General features: G+C 37.1%; 1 protein-coding gene across 4 annotated transcripts; it reads right to left on the reverse strand.

The window, feature by feature from the left end:
* Positions 1–81: 81 nt before the first annotated feature.
* Positions 82–23,396, reverse strand: LOC127987024 (TSC22 domain family protein 2). 4 transcript variants are annotated; one of them, XM_052589298.1, is made up of 5 exons: positions 21,401–23,396; positions 20,765–20,815; positions 14,771–14,833; positions 2,635–2,686; positions 82–1,924 (listed from the first exon to the last, which is right to left on the reverse strand). In XM_052589298.1, the coding sequence occupies exons 1-5, from the start codon at positions 22,825–22,827 to the stop codon at positions 1,652–1,654; spliced, it is 1,866 nt and encodes a 621-aa protein (XP_052445258.1). In that variant the 5' UTR covers positions 22,828–23,396; the 3' UTR covers positions 82–1,651. The 4 variants fall into 4 exon arrangements, with proteins under 4 accessions (XP_052445258.1, XP_052445259.1, XP_052445260.1 ...); XM_052589299.1 differs by lacking the exon at positions 20,765–20,815; XM_052589300.1 differs by lacking the exon at positions 14,771–14,833.
* Positions 23,397–26,539: the final 3,143 nt, after the last annotated feature.

The raw sequence follows: 26,539 nt of genomic DNA on the forward strand, positions 1-26,539 counted from the left end.
TACTGCGAAACAATCCATGTCAGTTAATGTTTTTTTTTGTGTGGGTGGAGTTATGCACAAGAACACAGCGAAACATTTAAAATGGTTTAGTTCTCAATGGAACAGTCATTTATTTCTGACAGAAAACTAAACTCTTTCAAAAACAGCACATTACAAGGGTATTTTTAAGATATTCCCAAAAGGCTCAGTTATCAAGTACAATACATTTTGCTTGTATACTACATTTCCTTCAACAAAAAAAGAAAAACCAAGCAAACCTAAAAAGAAAATTTCAGACCAATGTACAGCGATTGTACAATATTTCTGTTTGGCTCAAACTGGGTTAAAAAATAACAATAAACCAAATCGCTGCATCCAAATTACAAGAGGCACAAAAGACAGAGGACATGCCCTATACATGTAAATGACATCTGTGAACACTTTTGCGGCTTTGATTTCATTACGATTATTATTTTATCGTTCTTTAAAGGTTATCAGTGTGAACTACACCTTGAAATATAAATCAGCATTTATTTTTGAACATTTTCTGCAATGTAATAAACATTTGGTTGTACGTCAAATCTTACAACACCATGCAAATGAAAACGGATAACTTATTATCATTTTTTTTGTTAACATTACTGGGTTTTTTTCTTCCAAAAATCACCCTTCACCATCCATAATAAAATATCGTTCACAGACCACTTAAATTATGAATAATAATAAAAATAAAAACATGAAGAAAATATTCTGATAGATCATGCAGCACATGCTAATCAGAAACGAAAGGTGACGAAGTTTTTTTTAAAAGCGCGAGCGAACAAACAAAAAAGAAAATGTGCGTTACAAAAATGCACACAGCTTTTCTTCTTTGGTTACAAATACATTATACAAACTAATTCACAGCTTCTTCCCCCATCCCGAATTAAAATTACAAAACGAATTCAAAAGCCAGAATTTAAGTACTTAGGGAAAGTATAGCGCGTGTACTTAATAAAATCCGAAAAAGGAAAATACTTGATAACTGCTGCTCACCTGTACAACTGGCTATACTTTAATACTTTACAATCTATACACATGTACATTCAACCCCGAACCAACTCAACCATACAGGACTGTTTCAGCAATGTTGTTGAATCACTTTTAGTGTTGGAACTGTGCCATGGGGACATTATTGCCTTGTTAAACAAGTATCTTACATTTCAGAAACCAAAAGAACGGTTCTTTATACATACATATATATATAATAGATCTCTGTTACATTGTTCATTTACATTATGAAAATAGCAGCCCTCTAATAAATATATGCAAACAGTGAATCTAAACCGACGAAAGGACTCCTGCTGTAGCTCTGCCAAGCTTTCCATGATAGTTGCTCTGTCTCCAGATCTCAATCGCCGTTTAGCTTCCTGCTAAATCTCCACTTTTCTACCGAACTCTTTTGCATTTGCCTGCGCCTGCAAACAGCCCGTTCCCACCGAAAGCTACCGCACCCATCGTGGAGCCGAATTAGCTTCTCCCAAAATGATTGTCTAATGCATGGAAAGCCAAGCAGCACGTGTAACGAAAGCATGGCTCTCCGAAGATGGCAAACCAAGATCTCCTTTGCAGATTGGATGTTTTTTTTGTATGTGTGTGTGTTTTTTTATGCAAGTCTGGTGAATCGGGGTCTTCACGATGTGGACACGTTGGGTTGCGGGGGCAAGGCCACGAGTGTGCCTCCTTCCTGTAGGATGGCGTTGACCGCCGTCTGTTGGGGTGAAGTGCTGCCGAGGCTGTTGAGCTGAGAGGAGAGCTGGGTCAGCTGCTCCGTGTTGGCCAGAGACTTTAATACTGCGTTCTCTCTCTCCAGAACTGAGTTCCTCTCATACAGCTCCTTGATCTGCTCCTTCAGGACCTCCACTTCCTCACGCACCGCGTACATTAAATGGCTTTTCACAAGATCCTGAGGAGGAGAGCACAGCGATGGTCAAAGAAAAGTTCTTAGATTGGTGTGTGTGTGTGTGTGTCATGCCAGCTTCTTATGGAAAGAAAAGATTTTATTAAACTATATCAGACTTATTTTTGCTTAAAACTCTAAAATTATATATGGTTCAATTTACCAGCACTTGTGTAACTGAACAGGTTTTAGGGATAACTTTATTGAAATGGAATAACTTTTTCTCCTAACAATGGGATTTATTACATTGAGGCTGTTCATGATAAATGTAAGTTATCATAAATGAACTCTTGATATTTATTCAAGTTTCATATGGATTGGAAAAGCTTGAAGAAAAGTTTCAATTTAATGACTGCAAAAATGGCATGTGGTATAAAAAAAAGTCAATAAAAAAATTAAATAGACAAAAAGTAAAAAGTTGTACACATCTTAATCGTTTTTCAAAAGGCAGAAAGTATTGTTTACCAAAACTATGAATAATTAATTGCACAATTTTAATTAATTTGCAAACTTTAATTACCTTGTCATAAAAGGTCAAATTATTTGACATTTACTGAATTTAAGGAAAAAAAGACAAAATTTTAATATAGTTTTATTTATAATAAAATCATGAGAGTTTTATAAACTTAACATTTATTTCCACATTGTTTATTTTTAATTCACTGATAAATGCATTAACGTATTTAATAAAAAAATAAGTGAAAAAAAACCCTCACCATAGCTTGCTCGATTTTGTTATCAATGGCCACAACACTGGCGCCAGAGGCACTGCAGAAAGAAAACAAAGACTGTTAAAACAGAAGAGTTTACACTGAGATCTCTTCTGAGGAATAGTGCAGTCAAGTCCTGTCAGGCTTCGTTACATCATATCTCTTAAATCACACTTCCAACTAAACCTGCACAGAATGCTACATTAAGATGACATTTCCTCGTTGTGCTTATCAGCAAGTATCATATGAAATCATACACGTGTTGAGTGCCAGAGATGAGATCGAAATCAGGCGTGCAACACACTCCAAAACAACATGCCAATATTATCTGCCATTACGCAAAAGGAAATAACACTTCAGCTATTAAGGAATAACTATTGCAAAATACAAACACTTACAACAAAACTACCAATAGACAGAACTAAATATCAAGTAAGAATGGCAATTATTAATAAATCCCGAAGACGTTCTTCAACACCGTTCACACAGAACGCGTTCTCGGTTCGCATCATTAAAACACGCGTTTTTATGAGCAGTTAAAAACAGTAACTCTTTTATTAAGCGCTCCTCGAGACTCTCTCAGGTCAGTTTGACTACTTTCCGTTCCGTCATTTAGTTGCGCAATAACGCTCCGTGAACGACTGCTTAGATTACTACCATCAAAACAATCGAGGCTTTCACGTAAACTGATCATAAATAAATCATACTTCGCTTAGCAAACATCTCGCATGCAGAAGAGATTTATTATAAACGTACAACCCTTACAATCGTTTAGATGTAGGCCTGTTCATATGAATGAACTCAGAGTGCGTACGTGACGTGCATGTCCTTGAAGGCTTATTCCGCAACACAATACATTCACTGATCTAACATAATAATAATATAACATAATAACCCACAATCAACACAAACGGGTTCACAACAATTATACTTCACTAATAAAACTAAGAAATGAAGAGTCTTCTCAGAAAACATAGCCAAAGCACAACAGAATTCACTCAAGAGTTGATCTCAGGTAATAATAATAGAAAGCATCGCGGTTCAACCGTTATTAATTCGTGCCGTTTACCTGCACCGTGCTCTGCATGATAACATCCTCCCCGAGTATGTAGGAGAGGATCCGGGAGAGTACGGCAGACAGTAACTCATTCTGCAGCGCATGTTGATGATCGGTTAGTCTCAGACTCAGAAGTGCGTTAGTGTTAGTAGTAAAGGCGCTCTTCAGGATTTAAGGAATCTGTGCGCTCTCGGGGGGCGTGGCCGCGGGTGACGTCACCCCCGAGAGGCGGGGCCACACTTCAGCATGGACTCTATACTCATGTTTCCTCGTTTGGGATTGGGATTGGGAGTGGTTTTATTAAAGTTTATATCGTACAAACGACGTTTTAATGCACTCAAAGCAAACATTTTAGGAAACAGTCGGAAAGGTTTAGAAAATACATTATGTGGCACTAATGATGCTGGAAGTTACATTAAAATAAAATAAAAACAGAAAACATCTCACAGTATTATTATTATTGAATAAATCAACAAATAAATATATAACCTTTAACTATTCAAAACTTTTGACTGGTAGTGTATGTATATATATATATATATATATATATATATATATATATATATATATATATATATATATATATATATATATATATATATACACACACACACACATACATATATATATATATATATATACATATACACACACACACACACACACACATATATATAAACACACACATAGATATACTTTTTGTCTAATTATGCAAATACTTAACATGCACAAATTTGAAATCAATTATAAATTGGCTGAAAGTGAGCAAAAAGCATTGAATTTTAAACTCTTTATATTAAAATTTGTCAATAAACCAATACAAGACTGAATTCGACACACAAAGAAGGTCAGTACTTGAGTGTTTTTCTAATTAAAAATGCGTTGTGTAATGTTTTCAAGGAAAATGACCTCAAAGAAGTCACCAGCTTCCAATTTAATTTTGGGTACTCAGTGGTCACAAAAACAAGTTTAAGCCTTTTTCTGGGATGCATGTGCTTTCTAGATCTTATTTCTGTGTCATCCTTACCAGGGATTGTGAACTGGATCGCAGGCACGTCAAACAGACGTGTACATGCAAACCAACACATGCCGCCGCAGATCATAGGTGTCTCCCAAACCGCATCAAGTGTCCTTAAATCTCACAACCGCCGCAACTAGAGCATTCCCTTCAGGCAAAAAAACTAAATCTGAAAAGAAAAAGTGCTGTCAAAATGAACAGACGTATTCTATAGTACCAGAATCTTCCATTAGATGACTGGCAATCAGACGCATTCATGTGTAAAACAATTTGTGACCCTGGACCACAAAACCAGCCATAAGAGTCGTTTTTTTACTAGATAAATGAGCTTTCCATTGAGTTACGATTGTTCGATATTTGGCAGACATACAACTCTTTGAAAATCTGGAATCTGATAGAGAAAAAACAAATCTAAATATTGAGAAAATATTACTAATCAAAAATTAAGTTTTGATATATTTACGGTAGGAAATATCTTCATGGAACATGATCTTTACTTAGAATCCTAATGATTTTTGGCATAAAAGAAAAACTGCTTATTTGGCCGTGCTGTGTTTTTTTGGCTGTTGCTACAAATATACCTCAGCGACTTATGACTGGTTTCCTGCTCCAGTCTCACATTTCATGAATGTATTAGCATAAAGAAGAAGTCACTTCTGCAGTCCTCTCAAACCCCTTTCCCTTTTGTGTGAACGCAAACCCGTCCCAGGATTGATTTTGGGATAAATCCCTGATTGGGGACCTAGTAACATTACCGGGTTCAGTCGCAGAGGGCGTCCTGTGTGAACAAAAGCCAGAACCAAAGAACCAACCAATTTATTTTACAATATATGGGTAACAATCCATTTGGCTAACCCAGGAGTGTTACTGGGCAGACTTGTCTCCATGTAGGAATGAGGAACATGAGTTATCAGGAGAACTAGCTAATTCTGCAGTAGTTGCTGCTTCTGCGTGTACCTTGCTTCCAGCCCGGTATTTCCAGAGAAACATAAACAAAAGCTATTGTGTTCCTTGCTGGACGCATTGTTAAACGATTCCTTCACCAGTGGCATTCACTACGTAGTTCACTGAAAATTAGGCAATATTGCGTTTGAAATTGAATGGGGTTAATCTGCGATTATGAACTGATAACTGTCAGTGAACTGCGGATCTGTGTAGTGAATGCTGCTCACACAGAGTCATATCAGTCTTATCTATTGATAGGATCCCGATCTACTGTATATCAATCCTAAATTGTGTATCGGCACTCCATTATTTCAGCAATGTAAACAAGTACAACAGACTTTATAGCGTTTCAAAAATAAACAATTTACTATTGAGAGTCATTGACATGTAAGCTGTTAGTACAAATGGATGTGTATGTAACAGTGTAAACAAGTTAGATGAGAGTTATCATAGCCTCCCGAATGAAGGGGTACGCAGCATCACCAATTAAATGGACATGTAGCTCTGTTTAAAAATAAAACTGCAATATTGTAAAATGCAATTGTGAACACCCAAAGTGGTTGCAAACACTTGCATCTTGATATAACAAATATCACCAAAAACCTACAGTAAATCAAACATTGCTTGCCTCACGAGGAAACAGGTCACCTTGTTCTTCTGCCATTTGGAAAATGGGAGAGTTGGACAACAATCGAGCGTCATGTGTGCGCCCAGCCCACATACACATCTGTGATGATAGTTCAGGAAAGATGGAGATGATATCGGTCCACGTGGAAAATTTCTGTAAAGATCGCAATAGTTTAGGGACTACATTCTTACCAGATCTTGTGGTCGACAACAGCTTGAGGTACAACTGAATGCCATCCCTTACGACTGTAGTAAGCTGCAGCATCGTCCTGGAGCGATAATAGGGATGTGGCCGTCTACTGCACCAGCACATTAAGGACGTTTCCCGTTCAGGGAACCCAGTTATAGTGTTTTGAAGAGCTTCCCCCCTCTGGGCAAGGAGATTAAACTTTTGAAAAGCTTTCTTTTCTCACTGACCGGCAGTAAACCTTTCGAGGACATTGGATGAAAATACAGCCCTGAGGTCTTCATAACACGCACATTCTTCTCTCAGAAACCCCCTGTATGCATGAGCCGTGTAAACAGAGGTGTAGCTTCTAGCATCCGACGGCACCTGTGTGCTCTACTTCTCCCTGCTTCGTATTGTTTCCTACTCTCGGCCAATTTTGCTTCCAGTGTATGCGTTACGTCATTAACTCCCCGAAAATAAGTTAATAATAAAAAAAAAAAAACATGTAATTTGAGCATTAAGCATATTATACATAAACAACAATGTCCCTGTAGCTGATCAGCTGCCATGTTTATAAGGCAACGAAAACACTTCCGCTTTGCTTTTTCTCCTTCACGTTTCTTGGTAGCCTAGTGTTTTCGACCCGTACATTACACATCGCATCATGATGTCACGTGTCATTATGGGACGTTTACAGGTTGTGTGTGAACCCACGCATAGATTCCAGGAAATCACAAGCCGTGTGAATGAACCAAAATCTAACGATCCGGGAAAGGGGACACTTATACACAAAAATGTGTGTATAAGCTGCAATCAAGTGGTCCCTAGCGTCCACTGCATCTGCTCTAAACTGGTGTCAACATCTGCTTGTTGTCATATAGTTGCATCAGAATAGTGCATGTTAGTCTATATATACACACACCAACTGACTGCTGAATTCAATACTATTTACCTAAATATGAGCTTTAGGAAACACCTCCTACATTATCTACGATTCTTGAGCCACTATTTCCACAGAATCCAGAAATCAAGGAAACTATTCAAAAATATATATATCTTGATCAAAATTCTGTGAAATTCACGGTTATTCCACTAACTCTTGGCAGAAAAGACAGTTCCTTAAGGTGGAAATAAGATCCTTATCTTTTAATAAAGTGAATATCAACAACAGTGTGCCATGGAAAATAAAAAAAAAATATGTGAGCATTGACCAAAATCCAGTCATAAGGCTAATTTTTATTTTTAATTGAGATTTATGCATCAACTGAAAGAATAAATAAGCTTTCCATTGATGTAAGGTTTGTTAGGACAGAACCATATTTGGCCGAGATTCAATTATGTGAAAATCTGGAATCAAAATATTAAAAAAATATCTAATATTGAGAAAATCGCCTTTGAAGTTGTTCAAATTAAGTTCTTAACCATGCATATTACTAACCATTAATTAAGTTTTGATATATTTATGGTGGGAAATTTACAAAATATCTTCATGGAACATGATCTTTACTTAATATCCTAATTATATTTGGCATAAAAGAAAAATCTATAATTTTGACCCATACTATGTAATAGATGGCTATTGGGTCACATATATGAATGAATGCATGAATTTAACTTTAAATGGTCACTAAACTCGCAAATCAGGTGTAATTTTCAAAGTTAAAGAAACAACCTGTGACATGTTTTTAATGAGCTTATGAATGAATCATGTACATCTTGCAAGTTTTGTTGATATCAGTGGACATGATAAAATCTTATTACCTCATTCTCAACAACATATTTCACACAGTATGTTTATGTGTATGATGTCAAATCTATCTGCATGTTGCATCGTGACTAAAACACACACAAACGATACTTCCTCCTGGCACTATAAATGCCCCCAAATGAGGAAACTAATTTCTTAAGAAAAGAACCTGGTATTAGTCAAATTTAAAGACGTGGAGAGGAACAGGTACTCAAAATTATTTTTAACTCACAGGGTATTTAGGCTATATCTGAAAATGTGATATTTCCATCTTAAAAAAAATCTTTTTTTTTTTTTTTTACATTTCCGTATGGTTAAGTTGGTTGGTGTTTTAATGCCATTTGAAAAACCTCTGTATAACAATGACTGAGGACTTCAGCTGTGAAACAACAACAACGAGAACAATCACACTTAAATATGGCATATGGCAGCTTCATACGACTAACCAATTGATAATCACTGCAAATGGATCGAGCCAGCATCGGGAAAGGTCCTCAAGTAAGGGTTCGAACTCGGGACACCCTTAGCGCAAAGGTTGCTGTATGTCAGCGCACTGCCCACAAGGATATTGGCATGACAAGAGCCAGTGAATTTAACTCAAAAATAGATCTGGCTTGCTAACTAGAGCAACTGAGTCACCAAAATATTTGACTCAAAACAATGATTTGTTCACAAATCAGGACCTAAATCTACTTCTCTCATGAAAATGCCAAAGAAAACTTAGATTTTTTCTGTTTTGAAAACTTTGAACTTTGACTTTAAGATTAAGATTAAAGTCAATAATTTCAGTGAATAACGCCAACTTTTTAGTCTAATAAAGCTATGAGAATTCATGGTGCACTAGTTTTATGTTATTACTTTCTGTAATTTTGGAACTTGAGCTTCATTTACATAAAAAAAAAAGTAAAATACAAATCTGTGAGAAATAGAACTAACCAAAAACAAAAGAACTGACAAAAATGAGCTGTTATAGGAGCAACAGCCATATTGGACAGCAACTAGTCGACTCAACTTTCATCAAATAAATGATGACTTAAATCTGAAGTCATGCAACCCCTAAAAGACATTCTGCAGTAATTTACATGAGAAAAAAGCCTTAAGCCCTATTCAAACTGAGACACAACATTGTGGAAATAAAACTATTAAAAACTGTGATGCACCAAAGTAAACTGTAAAGTTCAAATTTAACCAAAAACTTGATTTGAAAATCAAATGTAAGATCGTGCATTAAACAATGGAGACAAAAGCACTGCTGACTGAACTATCTCAGCAATTAAAATAACATTTGTTAAAAATTTCGCTTTTGTGTGAATTTTGACATTTATTTGAATTTGAAAGCCTTTGTTTCATATCACAAGCAACAATGAACAAAGCTTATTGAGATCATGTAAATGGTAGAAGAGTTATAAATCACGTTTAGTTTCGTTCATGCATCAACTTGAACAGAACAGATTAAAAAATGTCAGTTCATCAAAATGAAGACTGTTTAAAAAAAACAGATGTTATCAACCAGCTCTACCTTCCACACAGCTGACATGTTTAGCTGTTGCAGGAAAAGTTTTCAGCTGAGCATCACTACTAAAAACATCATCATGTGCGAGATGCTGCAAAAGACGCACATGCAATGGTCAAGCGTTTAGATTTATAGCATGATTACATAAATACAATAAAGAAAGAAAAAACTCATTCAGTGTGAATGGGCTAAAAATGTCTTCCAGAGTGTATCTTCCCTCAAGTGTCCTGGACATCATGTAAAGTTCAACTAGGTTCTTCGGCTCGAAATCAGAGTCATGAGTGATTCATCCTCAACACCCATTTGTTGTAAACAAGTCCAGAGTCTTGAGAGATCCTCTTAATTGATTCGTTGAGCTGTTACATAATGTTTTTGGTCAGCACACAGCTGGCCTAGAAACAATGACCTCCTACCGCTGGTGGGAGTCATGTGGATCACCCGGTGTTACCACCTCCATCCACACGCACTCCAACAGGCGCCTCCTGCTGTTTAGCAGAATGCAGGCTATGGCTTAGTTAAAAGGTTATTTAAATCTGCAAGCATTCATTGTTTTGCAGATAAATTGAGGATGGAAATGCTGACGAGCCTCAGTCTACACTATGAAAACACTTTGATGAATCAATCTAATATGGAATCATTTCCAACAACCCACACACTGCTAATGGAAAAAGTCAAGTGGTACATGCCCAATGTCAAAATGCTGCTTTATTACAAGAACATTGCACCCATTGGAGGTGGCTGACTTACAGTAAGTCATTATTAAGCCAACTTCTAAAAACACTGATTTGATTTTGGTTCTAAAGCTAGACATCTAAAATGATATCTTAAGTAAAATAATCCAAAACATTAATCCAAGTTGAATTAATGTGAGCTATGTGCAGATATTTCCAGTATATTTTTTGTTTTATTCACTCCATAATGCAGGTTAAAGTCTATTTGTAGATGTAACCACACAATTGAACAATCTGAAGGTCGGATAAGCAGATCGTGAACTAGCTGGCCTAGAATCAATGACAATCCTTGCTAGCTCACAATCTTTGCTCTGCTGCTTTCTTCATTCTTAAATTCTAATCCTAAAAAAAGGAATCCATTACACAACCCATATTTGCACTCTGATTTCCAAGGGCTTAACATTGTGCTTGATTTAGCCAGTCGTTGCGGTTTTCGAGAACATTTGTGAAGAATTTTTATTTTTTTTACCAAATTCAATTAATCATAAAAGCCAACTGATTATGTTATCCGAATTTGTGAGGACATCTTTATAAGAACATGCAGGTTTGCTCAATAAAGAAAATACTGTCATTTACTCGTATTGTTCCAGACAAGTATGACTTTTTCTATGCATGCTCATTGGAAATACAGTTATATCCCTTTCTGCAAATCCTAAAACCATACCTATATGTATCTATATCTAGAGGCAATAAAACTTTAAGAACTTTTATTCCTTTCCACACAAAGTATGATTTACAGGTCCAGAGTTTTGATTAAGAAAACCTAACTTTCACAATGTAATATTACGACTTCAAAATGATTTTCACTTGCTGTGAGATTTGAAAACTGATTAGCGTCACATATACCGTTTCTCATGTATGGGTTTTCAAATGCAGTAGGTTTGCTCGGTAGCTCACCCGATACGCCATTGCACTTCTATAGTGAAGCGCTCCAGTACAAATCCCGTGAAACTACAGTTTGACAGAACAGCTCAAACCAATGTCTAAGGAAGTTAAAATAGCAGGGTTGCATAGGCGCAGGAATTTTTATATCCCTTTTTCATCCCTTAACACTATTGTGTAAGTTCAGGGTTGGGTTTGGTGTAGGGTGTTTGTTATACTCCAACACGATAGAGCATTAACTTTTCTTTTTTTAATTCGGAAGCAACATCCAAAAACATGGCCAGGGTTAAGAAATGAACACGCATCTTTAAGACTATTTTCCCAATATTGAGATTTTTTTTGCAACATTAGATTCCTAAATTTTCAAATAGTTGTATATCAGCCAAATATTGTCAGATTCTAACAGACCATACACCAATGGAAAGATTATTTATTCAGCATTCACATAATGCATAAATCCTAAGGTTCAAAAATTGACCCTTATGACTGGTTTTGTGGTCAATGGTCACATATTTCCAAAGAGCCTAAACTACTTTATTTTGTGTAATTGAGAGGGAGATTTTAGGAAAATAGGCCAGGCCACTCTTGTCCATACAAAACAAGTAGACCATGACCTGTCAAGCTTCATAAAGAGTAGATTTAGAGTGAAGGAAAGATTTTCAGTGAATAACTAACTGGTCTACTTACACTGTGTGTAGAAGAACAGTTTGGACATTCTGCTAAATATCTCTTTCTGCTCCAACCAAAGATTAGGATTGTTGAGTGAAACAATCCTACTCAACATATCCAAATATAATTCAGGAACAGCTACAGCTCACAGATGTAATGGACAGAATCAGTATCTGTATCAATAATCAATCAACTTGATCTAGAAAAAAAAAGCCAATGCATTTGCACGAATATATGCAAATATTGTCAAACTAAAGTATTTCCATGGAAATCTGCCTGTAACTAAAAGCCCTGGAGCCTTTGGATGGAGATAAAAGAGTGGTATAAATAGTCAAATAAGAAGCACAAGTTTCCTGATCTGCACTAAAGCACATCACATAAATACTCTCAGAGAGGGTCAGACTAGGAATAAGCTTTAAACATGCAACTGTCCCAAAGACCTATGACAATCATTCTCATGAATAAATGCTGTTAAATTGTTGTATGGTTCTGAAAATTATTTCAATTAGATCAAATCATCAAAATCTGTAGGCATTTGATTGTGAGTCACAGCACAAGAAATCAGTCTCAAGTCTTGCTTAAGGTCTTGAGACCTTTCAGGACAATGGTTTGATGGCTGTCAACACTTTGCTTCAGTGGGGACAGGAGCGAACATGAAGCAAATTTCAGAAATCAGCTTTTGACATGAATGTGAATATAATGAGTTATGACTCACACGGTAATGTAAAATCCTTCTGGCTCACTGTCAGTACAATCCCTCCCTTTGTTTAAGAACTACTGAATTTTCAAATCAATCAAATGTCAATTTGTGCCTCTGAGGTTTAAGTTAAGTACTCGATGTACTCATGCAGAAACACATTTAAAACACCTCTAATGGACATTTTGTTCATAGAAAAATAGTTCGACAAATTACACATTTTAAAGAGACAAGAATTCTTGGAGGCAAAGCAGCACGGTGTCTATCAACAAATAGACTGATATGTTTATATAAACTAATATATATATATATATATATATATATATATATATATATATATATATATATATACATATACATAAAAAAAGTTTTATATGTTTCATTTGTATCTTTTCATTTGTCACTCATTTATCATCACAAGGACATAAATGCATTCATAAAGTTAAAAACTTTATTGGCATAATTATCAGGCATTTACAGTATTTGCTAAATATATGGTAGCAAATACTAGCATAATTAACATTATAAAAAAAATATATTAGGTAAAGCGATAAACAAATTGAAAGGGGAAATAAATATACATTACAATAAATATATAAATATAGCGCTGTCAAATTCATAAAAATATTTTTTTTTATAATATTAATAGCAGGTTGCTATGGTGACACAGGTTTGTTTACGCCTTAAACTCGTGGCAACAATAAATGAATGTCGTTCCCTCAACATAACATCTCAAGGCCATGACACTTAATCACATTACCACGAGTTAATATGTCATGGCCACAACAAAATGAAGTGAATCGAACAGGTCTCCTCCCAGTCACCGTACCTAACAATGTATCTTTTGTTAACTTTTAACAAATTGATGTTAAATTGTATACGTTTCATGAAATTAGGCATTGTTTTTGATTAAAGGGGTCATATGATGCGATTAAAATTTTCCTTTTTCTCTTTGGAGTGTTACAAGCTCTTGGTGAATAAAGAAGATCTGTAAAGTTGCAAAGACTAAAGTCTCAAATTCATAGAGAAATTCTTCATCAAAGTTATTGTAATGCTGCCCAAATGTTCACGCAAAGAAAGAAGGCGTGGTTTGAGTAACACAGTTAGCGTTGAACAGTTGTTACAATTCTGACGAGTGCTTGCAGTGTTCTTGGCCAATCAGAGCAGACTGCGCTTGTCAGGAGGAGGGACTTCGTAGAAAACCACGCATTTGAGAGAGACCTACAATAATGTACAGTATTTGGAAAATAATGTGCTTTTTTAACATTAAAGCATGTTAACATATTTTTCAACATCATATGACCCCTTTAATAAATCCTGGTTTAACCATTAAAAAGGAGTCCAAAAAAAAGTGTGGGGGGGGGGGGGGGGGGGGGGGTGGCGGTGGGGGTTGGACCCTAAATGAGGTATATTATTACATTAATGAATACTGGCAAAACACTGGAGAAAACCTTATGGTTTGCTTCAAATTTCTACAGAGATAAGTATTATTTTTCACATTTTAACCCAAAATAGGGTGGTGTGAGCATTATGGTGTGCTATAATATATATAATCATACTGTAAGCCCTCATCCACATATGCCTCACAATAATAATAATATAACCAGAAAATCACTAATATAGACAAAGGCTTACAGCGATCACTGTAACTGAATAATAAAAAGAAGCCACATCCGATGACAAAAGGAAGTTACTTCAAACACTCGACTGATGTTAGTTTGCAGTAAAAATATGTTAATAAATGTGTATTTTGTTGTCAACAGGTTAAATGCTCTCATTACTCTGGTTTGTGTATGGCTTTCAGAGAGATGAGCAAGCGCCCAAGCCAAAAGTGTCAACAATGGACCCTTTTCACATTTGCAGAGTTCTCAGGAGAGGTAGTAGTCATAGGTGATTCAATGATTTTACAAAGGATTTGCAATGCTAATAACCATGTGAATGCATCATCAGCCTGTGAAGAGGGTCCATGTGTAAGAGTTACAGATGTTAGACACTTAGACCTGAAACACTTCCACAAATGCCATGCTCACTCCATGCACACTCACGGCTGCCAAGAGTGCAATATAATACACACACAGTGATCATACCCATCACTGATGGCCTTTGACCTGCCGTTTGGGAAGGCCTGATAGAAAGCCGTGGAGGGATTCCTTGCACATAAAAGAAAGAGAAGAGAGAGAGAGAGAGAGAGAGATAAATAAGGTTATATAATGTCAAAGATTTAAAAGGAAAAACCAAAACAAATTTCCTGTGATGCCCAAGGGCTTTTAAAGACAAAGTTGAATGGCCATTAATATACACCGAAGAGTGAAAAGGCTCAGGGTGTGAAACGGCTCTGGCGTCTAAGCCCCAAGCTACAGGCATGAAGTATTCAAAGTTCAGAGTGAATATATGCCAAACAGGAAAAGTCAGAACAGCCATCGAGTGTGAGTCACGGATCCCCTACACAAATGATCACATTGATTTACAGCCAAGTTTATACAGCTTAACTAAAAGGAGATTAATTAGATTTTCTTTGGTTGATCATGCAACACAGTGAATGTTACAAAGTGACTATTATACTTTGAGCAGCAATGACTACACTCACTTCTTATTGTTTTTTTTTTATTTATCTTTAAATCTGACTTCACTGGAATTGTGTGCAAGCTCACTGCCGCCAGTGAATAAAAAATGTTACTGAGAGTTTCTGTTTTCCCTCACAATTTTGACTTCTTTTTCTCAGAATTATGGGTTTAAATCTGGCCATTCTGATGAAAGTCAGAATTGCGAGTTCGGACTTCATAACACATGACTGCGAGTTTATGTAACACAATTCAGAATTTTATAGCAAGATCATATCTGAAAATACACAGAATAATCTCATAATTGCAAGGGAAAAAAAGTCAGAATTGCAATATATATTTTTAAAAAATGCATTTGCGAGAAAAAGTCAAAATTGTGACATAAAATGAATGCAATTACCATTTTTTTATCTTTTATTCAGTGGCAGAAATGGGCTTCCACAGAACTGCAATGACTTCTTGTTTCTATAATCATAATAATAAAAAAGCTAATTATAAATCTAAAGCATCTTACACAAACACACAATATTATTCCAAATGTTTAAATGGAGTCTTGGTCCAAAAGTTGGCCTTGAATACAATACTGAATAATTTACCATTTTCAGCTATAAAATAGCTGTCTCTAACCCAACAGAAGTTGTGATAGAAATGGTATTTGTTTAGAAAACACAGAAGGTCAAACCTCATAATTAATAAAGCACCATTTAGTTACAAAAAAGGTAGTTTGGGGGGAGAATCTGTGGAATAAATTCATTATGAAACAAAATTTGTTAAATGGAGATAAGTGTGCTAGACTCTAACTGGTACATGAATGTAATGTAGGCAATTAAGGCAAAATATTTAATAATATAGTAATTTCTTTCTTTTTTCTTTTATAAGTAGAGCTTGCAAAGTGAAGTCCAAAAAAGCTGCACACACACAACATAAAGAAAATGAAGGACTTCACAGATTTGTACTCAAATTAGACTGAAATCTGCAAAGCTTTCTACAGAACTCTTTGCAAAAATTTCCATGTGGGCTTAGTATCTGTTGAACAAATGGTTGCGTAAGTTCAGTCAAAAAGACAAAACGGAAACAAATACAAAAGAGAAAAGATGATTAGCAAAATTCCCTCAAATGGTGCTTACAACAAACACTTGTGGAAATATTCTTTCATGTTTCCACCAAAAGATGACGACTGACGAATGGAATTACCCTGGGGACGTGAAGCTGGCAGAGGATTACGCAGGAACAGGTTTCTGTACACAGAGCTGTAGAAGCTCTAATAACAAAGAACATATAGAAACAGAGCATTCAAAGAAGAGGGCATCACAAAAACTCTTCTTTATATTTCAGGATGTCTGCTATCAACTGAAACGGTCTATAATACAGGGACACAGAAAAAGGAGTCTCAAAATAAAATAAAAAAATTCTTAACGGTATTGAATCATTTGGCAAAAAAAAAAATCTCACTTTCACCGTTAGATAGCCATGCTTACCACACCTAACACACCATCAGCTGGCAAGGCATCTGACACATTTAACCCCGCCCACTTCGGGAAAATGTTTTGTTTAATAATTCATGGTTAATCTTTAGCCACATAATTTGCAAACACTGGCAGTTCACCAACATGAAGGACAAATACAGCCCTACTGATATCTAGAAATAAACATTTCCTACAGTGAGGGTGAGCTATTGTTGCTCTGCCATGCCGAACGGATTATATTTTTTTGTTTTCATTTCTGTTGTCATACAGTAATTGTTTTGGATCGAAAACTGTACTTGAGCTGGCCCAGGTGCAAAGTTGGCGATGTTGAATACATGTATTATGTTCAGAAAAACCTTGACAGACAGCTAGCTTTCCAAGTTTCAGTAGTGAATTTAGCATTACTAGTGAAACACTTTCAAACAAAAGCGCAAATGTAATTCTATAAGCAATTATAGATCGATTATTCTGAATGTGATCAGTAGCTGCGTTTCCATTACCCTTCAAATTGTGCAAAGTGAAATTGTGAATTGAAAATTCACCCAATGGAAACATGAAAATTTAGATCGCAAAAAAAAAAAAAAAAAAAAAAAGTTTTTTTACGCTCCATAAGGTGGTTTTTAAAGTAATTTGTAAAAGGAAAATTTCGCAAAACTGCAATGGAACGTTTTTTCTCGCATTTACAGGTCACCTGGAGTATGTAAAAGTCATTTTAATCATTATTTAATGTACTACAACCTCCAAGAAACACATCGTCAATGGCTGCTCTCGGTTCCTTATTTGCGATTAATGCTTGCTTCAACAGATATTTTATGAACTACGAGAAATTGTTGAATAAAGTCATTCTTTGTATTTTCTTTGCACACAAAAGCATTTTTTGTAGATTCATAACATTACAGTTGAACTACTGATGCCACATGGACTATTTTAATGAAGTCCTTACTACCTTTCTTGGCCTTGAACGTGGTAGTTGCGTTTCTGTCTATGGAGGATCAGAAAGCTTTTGGATTTCATCAAAAATATCTTCATTTGTGTTACAAAGATCTTACAAATTTGGAATGATTTATGGAAGAATCTGTTGTGTGACCAGTTTCTTTCAACATTCAAGGGTTTTGAATTGATCTATGATATTTTTAACTTGTTCAAACAGTAACTGTCTCGGTTTAAAACTAATCTCTAAGGTCTTCAACCTTCTGGAGACTTGGTTCCCTAAGACTCTGATGACAGAAATGTCACTAGTCTGTTAAAAGAAGTGAGCACACATTCTTACGCTTCAGCTTCATATAAAGCCTTATGAGTCAGTTACAGACAGGTCACTGCTTTCATGTACAAGGGCACGTCTTCCAAAACATGAAAGCATGATGGCATAATATATACAAACAGCTAACTGTCAGAGCGCAGTGAGAGGACTGACTCACCTGCACCATTACTGTGAGGAATAAGACTTCACCACCACACCTGCTCTTCAAACAAACTAACTTCAGCTACTGCTATTTCTCAAACGTGTGCCAGGCTAAATATGTAAAAGTGTCAGACTATACTAATTTTTCAAAATCTATAAACAAACACGTTTGAGAATATAAAGACGCCAACTAGTCAGGTAGATGTAGTTGCACAACCTTTGGAAGATAACAACTACAACAACAACGGAGGATCGCAATAACAAACTTTCTTTAAAAAAAAAAGCGTAAGGAAAAAAAACAAAACTCTGCAACTGTTCAAACATACAGCATTCAAAGCCAAGCTGTTTTCAAACACATTCTCTACAAATCCTGAGGCGTTCACCATGGCTTCAACCGTCGGTAAGTCAATAAAGTGATTCATATCTTCATCTCTGTTAAAAGGTCACTTCCTCTTTCTTATGGTGTTTATAGGGGAACAGAAAGTGATGAGTGAAAGTCAAAATTATCGAGGGCCATTTCCTGTGTATACAGTGGAGGAGGATATGCTAGAGAACCGAGACATCTCACATCATCCTCAGTTAATGCAACCATCTTTAGTATAAAGAGATTATCAAACGCTGATGTGCAGATCTCAGTCTATGAGGTGAGAAAATAATGTCTTTGGTTTGGAACAACCTCACCTTCTTTCAACAGCAACCTCAATGGCCTCCTACTCAAATCATTCAAGATGTAGCGGAGTTTGTTTTTGCATGGGAATATATTTAGAGAAATTTAGCATTGCATCACTTGCTCACCAGTGGATCCTCTGCAGTGAATGGGTGCCATCAAAATGAGAGTCCAAACAGCTGATAGAAACATCACAATATTTATTTTAAACGGTCTTGGACTGTTATAGCTTATAAACAGTGCTTGATCTATGCAGATTTCTCTCCTGATTCAGAGAAGATGATTGGAAGCAAGTAAAAATGTCTTAATTTTGAATCGATCTCCTACAAACACACAGTTTTTCCACTTCAGGTGATTTTAATTGATGACTATTGTGATGTTTTTATAAGCTGTTTGGACTCTCATTCTGACGGCACCCATTCATCACAGAGGATCCATTGGTGAAGTGATGGAATGCAAAGTTTCTCAGAATCTGATCTACATCTTGGATGGTCTGAGGTTGAAAACATTTTCAGTAAATGTTCAATTTTTCCCAAGTTTATTTACATCCTCAATAATATCAAGCCAAGATAAAACTGACCTGTTGCCTTGTCTATTTTCCAATCATTTCGGTAAATCTCACTGCCCAAATACGAGTGTGCGTGCATTTATCCCAACAAAATAAACAGAGGAAAAGCATATCAACTACCATCAATGACGGTAAATAAGCTATTTTGAAAGCTCACCCTTTGCTGTCGTTCCTTTATCCTCACTAACATTTGCCACCCATGTTGCAATATTTCCAAGCATTCTCAACAAAAATAAAAATGCACATTAAACATCCTTCAGTTATTTCTGCATATTCGTTCCCCAATCTGTCCCGGACAAAAGTTAAAGTCTACATAATACAAAAGAAAAAACATTTACACTGTAAAATATTAGTAGTACTAGTAATTTTGTTTCATTAAAACCAGCACCTAGTGCATCAACCTACTAAATAATTTGGTTTAGACGGTCAAAAAAAGAGAATGTTCCTAAAACCCTACACAAAGATAGACGCAAATGTGTACAATTTAATCTAAACCTGTGTGTGTTAAAGCTCCATCTCTGAACCAATAACGCTGACAGCATGTATTCAGCACAGAATGTACAGATTTTTCTAGATTTCTGCTAACTGCGGACAGTAAACAACGTCCATATGCAGCATAAATAACATCATGCAGATGTTCCACATGTGTGAAGGCCTTATCAGTGTTAGTGCATAGAGTGCAGAGCAGCTTCTGTACATCACAAGATAGGAAGCACATGCTAACATCGCCTAATCAGTCTAAATAAACAGCTCGACTTCTGGTGAAAAGCATATGAGAGGAAACAGTGGCACCAAAACAAATCTTTAGGAGCTGGATAGTGCGCTGGATTAAATTTGGTGTGAATTGTTTCCACAAACACAAAATGAGATCACTTGAGTCAGACACTTTCAAACTTTCCAAAGGCTTCACCAATGAAATGCTCATAACCACAGGATGCCTTTTTAAATCAAGTTTGAAGTGGTTTGCAGGACAGAGGAAATAAATACGTGCATAATAAAAAAATAAAAAGATGCTAGGTGCTTCCTCAGATCTACACATTTCCGAGTCATGTGTGCACTGACTTTTAAAAAAAAACTTGTCTAACCTAATCAAACACACGCGAACCAAAGTGATGAGGATTACTTAATAAAACTATTCTTACTATGCATAACAGATTTGGAATAATTGGCTCAAAACATCTGGTTTAACATGATTTGAAGAAATAATCATTACATTGTTACAAATTAAGTTTCAATTATTAAGTTCACAAATATGTTTCCTGACCTGGAGACCCCTTCTTATTTTATATGTCCATGTAATATAAATCAGATGTGTAATGTCAAGGTGACATTCAAAATGTGGAATGGACCTTTTTTCACATTTACCGGGTTCTGGGAAGTCATCATATAAATACATTTTGGTATGCATTTGACTCACCGTGAGCCAAGGAATTCAAAAGTCCACAATAGTGTTTCTATGCCTTTCCCACTAAATAAAATACAGAGAGATTATATTAGAAACATCCACACAACAGCAGTAACTAGATGCCAAGGTGATATAACGCAAAGTGCAGTGTTATAATGTAGATCAATTGTATTAAAAATGTTGGTAAAAATTTATGATGGGGTGTCCAATCCTGTTTCTGGGAATTTCGCTCCAACCAACTTCAACACACTTGCCTGGAGGTTTCTAGTAATCCTTAAGACCTTGATTAGCTGGATCAGATGTGTTTAATTAGGTCTGGACTAGCTAAACTCTGTAGGTCAGTGGCCCTTCAGGGACGAGGTTTGGACGTCCCTGATTTACGTGAAAAAGAGTCACCACAGTCTGTGAAAAAAGGATCATTTAGGGGGCCTCCAGGACAAGTTTAGTGAAAAACTACCCACTTAAAAAAAAAAAAAAGGTCAACACGCACATTTTGACTCAGACGCACCAATAATAACTCCTATTTTCAAGGTAACACACTTTGGAAAGTAAATATTTGCAACACCTGCAAAAGTTGTGATAAATTGGTTTACTTTACAGAATCTCTATTTTTAATTGAAGTGTGCAACACCAGGAATAGAGGTTTACCTGTCCTCATCCCCATCAATTGATATAGCCATCCCGAACAGGCTGCTGACAGCAGGTGTTCCCATGAGCACAGAGCTCTGGAGCAGCCCGTCGGGCTTCCTCTGGTTCTCCACGTACTGGGCGACGCCGGTGGGGAGCTGGCTAAAGTTAGCGGGGGTCATCTGCGCACCCAGTCCTCCGAGGACTCCCTGAGTCGGATTCTGTGGCGTCTGTTTTGGCATGCTCTGGGGGGCATTAGAGGCACTGGACATAACAGCAGGCACATTTTGCACACCAGGGACCCCAGCGAGGGTGTTGACAGACGCGGTTACCGCCGGCTGAATGAGCGGCACTGGTGCCTGCTGTACAACAGCTGCGGCCGACACGCTCCCTAGAGCCGTGCTGATGCCCGGCTGCTGTAAAAGCCCCTGAACATGCTCCGGCTGGCCGATGGGAAGCCCTCTGCCGTCCACGGGCTGGGGAACTAATCCAAGCACGTGTGCAGCGCTTCCCGCTGCAGGAGTCATAACAGGTGACGGACCCTGGTTCAGCGGGGTCGTGAGCGGAAGAGAAGCCACCGAGACCGTCTGGGACTGATTTGAGGGAATAACACTCTGATGAATCTGCACGGGAAAAAATGGCTGTGGTTGAGTTGCCAAAGGCATGCTTGGAGATTTGATATGGGCATTCTGGGCTGCAAGCCCTAATCCCTGCTGAGAGATGCCTAGGGTTTGCTGCTGAAGCTCCACTGACGGGTTCGATGGTGCAGATAAGTAGCCACTATCTGTACGTGGCTCTGCCGCAGACACTGAAGACACAACATGCACAGCCATCGAACCTCCAGTGACTCCTGGTCCGTCCCTGTCGGCGCTGTGATCCGCGCCGCTTGCGTGTTTAATGGTATCCACAGTCCGGCCGGACGAGGAATTGTCCGTATCCCGCTCGTAAAACTCAGTGCAATTCCACCTACCTCTTTTGAAGGGTTCACCTGTGCCATGGTCTAACTTGATGACCCTGAAACGGGAGCTGCAGGTACTTACTGTGGCAGAACTGCTAACTGATGAAGTCTGGATGCTGGTCGGTGCATTAGATACAACCGAAGACTGGGAAGATACAGACCCGCTAACTGAACGGACAGGTGGGTTCATATGAACCGCACTTGTGTTGCGAGAACCAGGTATGTTCGTTATGGGAACATCTTGGGCACTCGCCCCAGATGTTTCAGCCTCGTTATGAAGCGATTCATCAGATAAACTGACATCACACGCCTCCGGCTCGAAATCTCCAGTTTTGGACATGTCGTATATCTCGGATGAGGACATGTCCTCAGTCCTGGGGTCGTCTAAACTCTCGGTGTCGTCCGTGTTGCTGTTGGCCGCCACCTGCGCAGCCTGCGTTACGCTGGTGATCTGAAAACAGCTCTTCTTTTTCGACGGCATTTTAGACATTTTGACAGCTTTAAGTGTCTCTCAACACGTCAAAGTGCAGCGAACAGCTCCAATGTAAGCAATGTATATGAAAATGTCATGTAATTTTTGGTTAGCGTCACGCTAACGCAAGACTCCCCTCAGAGCTCCGTCCTCATCGCGCCATTTTTAGTCCTTTAAATCCTTTAAACTGAAACTCCAAACACAACGACAGCTTTACTCCAGCTGTGTTTAATCCTAGCGAGCCCGTGTGTTTATCCTCCGTGGCCTAAACGAAGGCCATGTCCCGGAGTGAGAGTTTCCCTCAGGCCGCCCTCGCAGTTGAAACTCTCCAGTCGCGGAACTCGCGCGACTCTGAGGCGCAGTCCGTTTTTAGCGCTCTGTCGTCTTCAAAGGCATATATCCTCCGCGAAACACATCGGGTTGACATCTCGACACGTCGTAACGCATGTTTGATCCCCGTTTCTCACATTAACACAGTCTGTCTGGAGCAGAATGACGGTTTGTTTGTCAGTCTGTCGGCTGTCAATACAGATCTCGAGCTAACGGCTCCGCTTCCTCTGCTCTACACACAAGATGGCTACGTAACGCACGCGCTGCTCTATTGATAGACTGCGCACAAGCGTACGTAACCCAGTCGGGAATACCGACCACTACGCATTATTATTATTTTTTGTAACAAGTGCCAGGGGAAGCAAATTCAACATAAACAGATATTCATAAATGTTTGCATTACTATTTGTCTTATTAGACTCTCTGACAATATAATTAATGATTTCAATAATGAATTCATAAAAAAAAAAGTTTTATTTGTTACGAACTGCAAATATTATATTATATTATATTATATTATATTATATTATATTATATTATATTATATTATATTATATTATATATGCTTATGTATTATATATGTTTTTTTCTCTGTCTAGACACTGTCTGGCTCCTTTATTTACATATCATACATTTCAATCTTTTTTTCCTGTCAAAGGGTCAATTACTTTTGTTGATGGTAGTTGGCTGTCAGACACGAGGGGATTTTTTTCAAGTGGTTTATGTAAAATTGCAAATCCAGACTGGACACAACCAATTAGGTTTGGTTATGGAAGAAAGAAAAATTATTTTAAATATTGAACAGACTTGGCACCTTTGACAGACATATTTAACAGAACATTATACATTGCAGGAATTATGTGTGTGTGCATATATATATATATATATATTTATACACACATACACACACACACACACACACACACATGCATATAGACACAGATGCATGCAAGCACTCATATAAACCAATTATTTTTGCTGAAGTTGTTCTATAAAATTTTTTTTTTTTTTTACTTAATGCATAACAATTGATTTATTTGTTAATTTTTGCCTTGTCATGCTTCAAGTGTTTCTAGCAAAATCATGTTACAAAACACAGTTTCTTCTTTGTTTAGCCTTTTGGAAAAAGTTCACGCAGGAGGCGAGGAGGAATGCAGCTAATGTAGACAGAAAAATGTTTGCTGGAGTTTGTTTATTAGTTCAGGGCATTATTTTAGGCATGAGTCTATTCCAAATAAGTAAGGAAGGCTATGTTTGTTTTGCTTTTGACTTCGCCCAATCCAAACAGTGAGCAGAGAAAAGTGCACTACATACTGAAAGAAATACTCGCAGAGCTTTTGATATTAGAAAACTCTGAGGCAGCTTTCTGAAAATGGTCTGATTTGGTAATGGTAGATTATCAGCTGTTCATTAAAACTCAAAATATCAACGAAATCGCTTGGGAATTCAGAGTGGCGCTCAGAAGTTACACAACATATGCTTGTTTATTGTATTTGCCTCCGTCCCGTGGTGAATGGGACACGCTTGTTATTTTAGCTGCCTGCATTTATGTGTCCAAGTACTAAAACCAGTTTGCATTTTAAAATACTTTGGGGGCTTTGAATCAGTCGTCTGAAGATAGAGATGTCATGTCCAGACACAGAGGCGTTCTTTGTTTTCTTGGGCTGGATGCTCGGTGAACACACTCTGTGGTTTCGTCCAGTTCATACAGCTTTTCACTAGATATAAAAAGGGTTTGAGGGAATTTCTCTAAATTTAAAATCTAAATGGGAAGCTGATGGTTTTTTGAGAGAGAGTTTGTGAGAACAGTTGGGTTCTTTCAGGCTCAGAGTAGCCAAAGTAGGTAAATCTGGACTTAAAGAAAATATACTCGTGTAATGGTATCAGGATTCTGACTTCGATGTTTCAGTGATATAAACTCTTGAGTTTGACAATGTGTGGCTCTGTGGGTTGTAAACAGTTATCCAATGAGATTTTCCAAGTAACTAGAAAAGTAATGCATTATTTTTTAATTTACAATGAAATATCTGAGTTACTTTTTCAAATAAATGGAGTAGTGCAATATCGTAATGCATTACTTTAAAATATATACATATTTTCCCAACACTGGTTGTAAAAATCCTGTATGTGTGCTGAACCCATGTTTTTGAGAAGAAGTCCAAGTCAGATTTCATGCGTTTCCAGACCAAGCCAAAACCAAGATGCATTCAGACGATGCTTTTGCTTCGGGTTAGTTTTTAGAAACCTACCAAAAGCTTGTCTGATTTCTAGGGCTTTCCTTGTACAAGTCACAACTTGATTCCAGGTCTCCAGTTTCATAGATTGCTATAAAAACGGTGTCAGTGTAAACATAAAATTACAATAAAAGCACAACATCTGCAGGTCCTTTGGAAAAGTTCACGGGACTGACCTGAGCAGACATTTAATTCATGAAAAAGGAAGTTCTTGGTCAAAGAAACCAATCTTGTTGACACTGGTTACAGTTTTCTCCTCTCAGCTGGTGCATCAGCTATGCACATATTCTCAGTATGTCTTATTTGTATTGGCCTTTACCTGCTCAGTGAAGGCCGTGCAAGACTTCTTGTGATTTAACATGACTTATTATTTTTATTCAGAAAAACGAAATCTCTCAGTATGTGAATTCTTTTTTGAATTTGTTGTTTACAACTGCTATTGTTTAGAGACACTCTATGCTACTTTATTACTTCATGTAACGTTTTTTTTTTCATCTTTCATGAACTATTTTGGACTTTATCATTGTTTAGTCTAACATAACGGAAAATAGCATATTTATATCAATGCAAACCTAATCCACAAGACGTCGCTAGCGCAGCATCTAGATACAATGGGGCATTATTTTGTGCTTGTGATCATTCGAGCAGGTCTTGTGTAACTGGTTAATCTCCATTGAACAAAGCCTTTTGCTTTCTCGCAGAGCTGTTAATATGAGTAACACAAATACGAGACATGTAAACTGGTCTACTTTGTAAATATTTGCACTGCATGTGTTCAAGCTTCTGGGAAATGGCTGCATTTTGTATTTCCTGCAGTCTCTTTTGTAAATATCCCGTCCAAAATATTTGCACATTTCTGCGAGAGAGTGTTTATTAGAAATCTCCTGGATGCTGCTTTAGTTGTTTCTCTCTGCACTACTAACGATAACATGCATAAATGAAATAGAGCAGCTTTTAATAAAACGTCTGCTGAATTAATCAGTCTAAAAATATGTAGCCTATCTATCAACTTTAAAAAAAAAATATATACCTAGAAATACAGTTTTTAATTTCCTGGCTTGTGGAGAGGAGTCTTTACGCAGACAAACTAATGCAGCTCAGATGTGGAATAAATGCATTTACACAGCAATTACAACTATAGAGGCTGAGAGCAGCCATTATTTCAT

This window comes from Carassius gibelio, chromosome B22 (genome assembly GCF_023724105.1).
Source record: "Carassius gibelio isolate Cgi1373 ecotype wild population from Czech Republic chromosome B22, carGib1.2-hapl.c, whole genome shotgun sequence".
NCBI lineage: Eukaryota > Metazoa > Chordata > Actinopteri > Cypriniformes > Cyprinidae > Carassius > Carassius gibelio.

Excerpts from the sequence above, each read along its gene's own strand:
- LOC127987024 (XM_052589298.1), bottom strand. The coding sequence starts at position 22,827 with ATGTCTAAAATGCCGTCGAAAAAGAAGAGCTGTTTTCAGATCACCAGC. Across the intron at positions 20,816-21,400 it reads ATTGATGGGGATGAGGACAG|TGGGAAAGGCATAGAAACAC; the intron begins GTAAACCTCTAT and ends TATTTTATTTAG. Across the intron at positions 2,687-14,770 it reads TCAAAGGCCATCAGTGATGG|TGCCTCTGGCGCCAGTGTTG; the intron begins GTATGATCACTG and ends TTCTTTCTGCAG.